Source organism: Populus euphratica, unplaced genomic scaffold (genome assembly GCF_000495115.2).
Source record: "Populus euphratica unplaced genomic scaffold, PopEup_1.0 scaffold327.1, whole genome shotgun sequence".
NCBI lineage: Eukaryota > Viridiplantae > Streptophyta > Magnoliopsida > Malpighiales > Salicaceae > Populus > Populus euphratica.
The window spans coordinates 36,220-41,186 of NW_011500214.1; the positions used below are offsets into that span (position 1 = coordinate 36,220).

Here is a 4,967-nt window from a genome sequence, read left to right on the forward strand (position 1 = left end):
AGAAGAGCCATTCCACTGTGATTCAACAAAGTTGACAGGCTCAAATGCATAATACATGGGAGATAGACATGGAAATTCTCGACCCAGTTGCACCCTGTTTCACTACAGCCTGGTAAGAGATCAACATGTTTAATCTGCTTTCCCATGTCCCATCTGGAGTATAAGGAATGGTTCTAATTACAAGCCATTTATCCTACATCATAGAACATTTCTCATGGGCGGCACTATATAATAACTGTTACAGAAATCTTTAGTCATCCATCTCTTGGATTTGTGAAGAAAATGCAGATGGATGGAGCACGAGCGCTGTGATTGTTTCACAGCCACCTCTTGTTGCCCAGTTATATTGCCTGCCGCTGTCAAACAGGGGCCTTACCCCACCCCAGACATTATCTGTGGCGGCAGAAATCTAATTGTTTACTTCTCAGCGCACTGGCCACATCAATTAACTAGAGATACAACATCCAGCATAAATGATCAACTTGCATAGCAGGCTTGGCAACCTCATCTATACCTACAGGCATCATGTTGTTAGAAAAGAAGCTCTCTTTCCATCTCAACATCAAGTACTTAACAAGTAATAATATGATTTGTTAAATGGTCTGTAACTGAAATTATTGTAAGAAAAAAATAGAAAGGAAAAACTGTGAGAAGTAATGAGGAGCAAATTGGAGATAGAATTTACACTTCCAAAACTACAGACAATCTTTTCAATTAGTATTGTAAGAAATTGGAACGCACAACATGCGAGAGAAATGCCATTATTCCCAGGTTATCAGTATACAGTGAAGGTGGCCAGAAACAAGGTACAAAAGCTAGCCGTGCATGTCATTGGTCCCATCCAAGGCTTACCTATGTCGGCAAATTTTTTTTGCACCTTCTCGCATAATCTCACAGGCAAGTCTGTATTTTTCAAGAGATGTTGTCCCAGACTCTATGTATTTACAGGCCGTTTCCCTTAAACTCCACACCATTAAGGCCTTGAGTTCTTGAAAGCTGACCCCAGGGTCAACATCGCAAACAATACCATGCTCAGCATTTCTTGTCCACCGATGTAAGAGGTAGCAAGATGGAATTTCTCTTATGTCCAACATGATGAAGACCCTCAAAACATGCCTACACAGCACACCTTCAAATTCAAACATTTGACAACTGCAACTTACATTGAGGTTTGATGCACTAAAAGTAACCATGTGTTTCTCACTATCATTCCCACATCTTCGCACTGAATATCTGCTGATGGTGCCTTCTTCGTAGGACTTTATTCCAAGATAATTATTGCATTGCAAAAGTTCCTTCTGAAATATTTGGAACACATGAAGCGTATAAAGCCTTCTACATTGTTCTTCTATTGGTTCCTTTGTTAGCAGAAAAGCCTGCAAATTAGAGGAGTTAAAATCCTCTTTTCTTTCCTCCTCGCGACGCTGCTCAAGGCCTTGCTCATATCGTGCTATGAAGTCTCCAAATGGTGTTTCAGCATTCAAGAATGTACCAAAGAATGATTCCATACTTTCATTCACGGGAATACCAGCAAAAAAAGTACCTCGGAGGTACAATGGAACCCAGCTTTCACGCTTTTCATACATTTCTTTGAGCCATGCGTTCTCCTTCAAGCCATATTTGTTGACAAGCGCATTCCACATGGTATTAAATTCAGCATTTGTCTGGCTCTCATAGATGCACTTTTCATATTCATATTTGAATTCAGTGGACATTGACCTTAAATTCTCTCTTTCCTTTTCCCTAATCTGCCACATTGAAAACCGATGACGAGTCCCAGGAAAAACATGGGCAATCGCTTGTTGGATTGCCATGTCTTGATCAGCTATAATTGACTTCGGACGGCACCCAGACATTGCCCTAAGCCATGTTCGAAATAACCAGATGAAAGACTCCTTAGACTCATTGGCAATTAGAGCACACCCAAGTAGCACTGGCTGCTTATGGTGGTTAACTCCAACAAACATTGCAAATGGCACCAGATAATTAGTCTTCCTGTATGAAGTATCAACAACAATAACATCGCCAAATTGACTGCATGCAAATCTAGATCTGCCATCTGCCCAGAAAATACTCATGCAAACACCATTATCTACTTCCACCGAATAAAAGAATCCTGTATCTTCAGCTTGCCTACTTTGAAAATAATCAAGAAGCAATCGGTACCATTCACTTCCAATATTGTTACCCTGACTGCTATTGAGATGGACACCATTATTAATCTCCAATAGATCCAAAGAGTCTAGTCCACCATTTACCTCATCTGTAAATTTCTTTGAAGCTGTGGAACTTTTCTTATGAGTTCCTGTATGTGGCTCAAGATCATGATTATGATCTTTCTGAAGACGGTCCACCATCCAAGTTCCAGATTCTTGTCTCTTAATTCTCATAAAAGCCCCGCAGCCTACTCTTGAAGGGTGCTGAAATCCTTCCTTAGAGCACACGAATCGCCGGGATGTAATTGACCCATTATTCTTTGATCGAAACAGCTGACCAATCCGAGTTTTGAATCCAGCTTCATCTGCATACCTTACATAAAAATTGTATGCTTCATCAGCTGATGTAAACACTAGACCAGCATATGGTTCAGCTATTGGTTGTCCATCAGCTCCTGTTCTAACCCGTTTGACACTAATGGATCCAGAGGAGCATGGTTGTCCATCATCAACTTCTGCAAGCAACTTCAATTTCTTCCTCGAAGAAACCTCAACTGATGATTTCCTACCCATAGAAGCTTTCTGCTGCAAAACCGGAGGATGGCTTTCCTCCACATCTCCAAGTTCATGATTGTGATCCTTGTGCATTTGATCAATGACCCATTTTCCAGAATCCCGTCTTTGTACCCTTATGAATGCAGGACAACCCGTCCTAGAACTTAGTTGAAAACCCTCCTTGGAGCACACAAACCTTCTTGAAGAAACAGAGCCATCAGAACGCGATCGATATAGTTGACCAGTCCTAGTTCTGAATCCTACACGCGTAGCATACACATTGTAAAACTCACGTGCATCATCTGCCGAATCAAACTCTAACCCTTTACGGGGCTCAACCCCAGACTCCCTTCCATCCTCCACATTGAAATTTCTGTTCGCTAGTGCCATACCAAGTGGATATGCTCTTACAATCACAGCATTACCATACTCCTCGCTGTAAGGAGTACTATTTGAACTGCATTTACAGTAGGCACCAAAAATGAATAAAAAAATTACGAGCAATTACAACAATCATGCACTTTGATTAAATGGGATTAACAAATAAATAAAAAGCACAATTTTTTTGCAAGTTAAGTGACACTGCTAATTCAAAGGCCTAAACTGCAAATCGGTAAAGTTCGTTTCTTTTCCGTTTGAAATTCCCAACAACTTAAATCACAGAAAAAAAAGATAAATCCATAAATAAACAAACCAATCAGCGAAATTAAAGAGCATTCAATCAATCCCCGGATGGATTAATTACCTTTTGATATTGTTGAAGAAACTGGGGATCGAGTCGAAAACCACATCTTTTTTTCCCTTCTTGTACATCTGTTGTGTGTGCTCTGGTGGGTCTGGCTCTAAATCAAGCGTGTGGATTTCGAAGGGGAGGGTAGGAGGAGGAGGAGGAGGTCGTCGATGCTGTCTCTTCTCCATTTGCTTATTCAGTTCTTGTTTTTTTTTTTTTTAATATAGTTTTTGGCTATTGATTTTGTTTCCAATCCACCTATTTTTTGCTAGGGTTGAGGTTGACCCCTCCTGTTTTTCTTTTTCTTTTTAACTCCCTCTAGTATTACAAGACCGTTATGATGCTACCATGGTCGTAATTTTTGTTTAACGGTACAAAAGATATATATATATATAAGGAAGAACAGGCAAAGTTGAAGCACGGTTGCCCAAAAATATAGTTTTTAAAACTCGATAAATTTGGATGATTGAACTAGGACATGGCGACAAGCCTCCGTCCCGAGCTTAAGCCCTCACGCGCATCGGTCTTTGTGGCCTCTTTTATGTTTTTTCTTTGGATTTTTTTCTTCTAAAAGCATTTATCGAATTCATTTACATTTTAATTTTGAAAAAAAAATTAAATATTATTATAAATTTTTATTTAAATTTTAATATTATTTCTATTTTTAAAAAATAGAATAATCAAATAAACACTGTTTTTTAACAAATATTAAAAATACTTTGTAATTGATGGTAACAATACGTTTTTTTTTTTTTTACTTCAAATTTAGGGAAACTTTAAAAAAAAATAGATTAACGGATAATACACAAATTTTTATTTTTTATTTCAAATTTAGGGAAACGTTTAAAAAAAATAGATTAACGGATAATACACAAAAATGACTTAGACTATGAAATCAAAAGAAAAATAGAAACAGGATCCATGTTGTTAAATTATTAAGTGGAAAACTAAAAAACAAGGTTAATATTTTTTTATTGTTCATTCATTATTTGCCATTTTTCTTCTTCTTTCTAAAAAAACAGGATCCAGTTTTTTCTATCACTATGACTTTTTGTTATTCATTTCAATCCTTACACACTGTGTTTAATTGAATTGATATTGGCCTCAATAGTTTGATTTGATTGACTTGTTCTGATATTATCGCGTTGTTAATAAAATATCTTGATATTAAATTAATACTTGATTTTATAAAAAATAATTTAAATTTTTTATTTTACAAAAAATTAAAAATAGATGGACTAGAATTGAAATTAAAAAAAAAATTACACAAGGTTTTCTAATAGAAAAGAAATCAAGAGCCAAGGTAGGAGAGAGAGATAAGATAGGAAAAGAAAAAAAAAAAAAGAATTGGATTTTGGAGCCACACTAGGAAAAAGAAGAAGAAAAGAATTGGATTTTGGAGCCACACTAGGGATCCATCAATTCCACGTGTCGCTTTGGAATGAAGGCCTCGTCAAAATAATTCCAACAACACCAAGGCAAACTTCCATCAAGGTCGAGGGAAATTGCACATGTTTTTTCAATAC

The 4,967-nt window shown here is 37.2% G+C and overlaps 1 protein-coding gene across 1 annotated transcript; it reads right to left on the bottom strand.

Annotated features, from left to right (window-relative positions):
• Positions 1 to 633: 633 nt before the first annotated feature.
• Positions 634 to 3,726, bottom strand: LOC105112171 (protein FAR1-RELATED SEQUENCE 7-like). Its single transcript, XM_011007766.1, has 2 exons — positions 3,457 to 3,726; positions 634 to 3,168 (listed from the first exon to the last, which is right to left on the bottom strand). Exons 1-2 carry the CDS (start codon positions 3,627 to 3,629, stop codon positions 849 to 851), a joined length of 2,493 nt encoding a protein of 830 aa, XP_011006068.1. The 5' UTR covers positions 3,630 to 3,726; the 3' UTR covers positions 634 to 848.
• Positions 3,727 to 4,967: the final 1,241 nt, after the last annotated feature.

Coding starts and splice junctions, on each gene's coding strand:
- LOC105112171 (XM_011007766.1), bottom strand. CDS start 3,629: ATGGAGAAGAGACAGCATCGACGACCTCCTCCTCCTCCTCCTACCCTC. Junction 3,169..3,456: donor TTCTTCAACAATATCAAAAG/GTAATTAATCCA, acceptor CTGTAAATGCAG/TTCAAATAGTACTCCTTACA.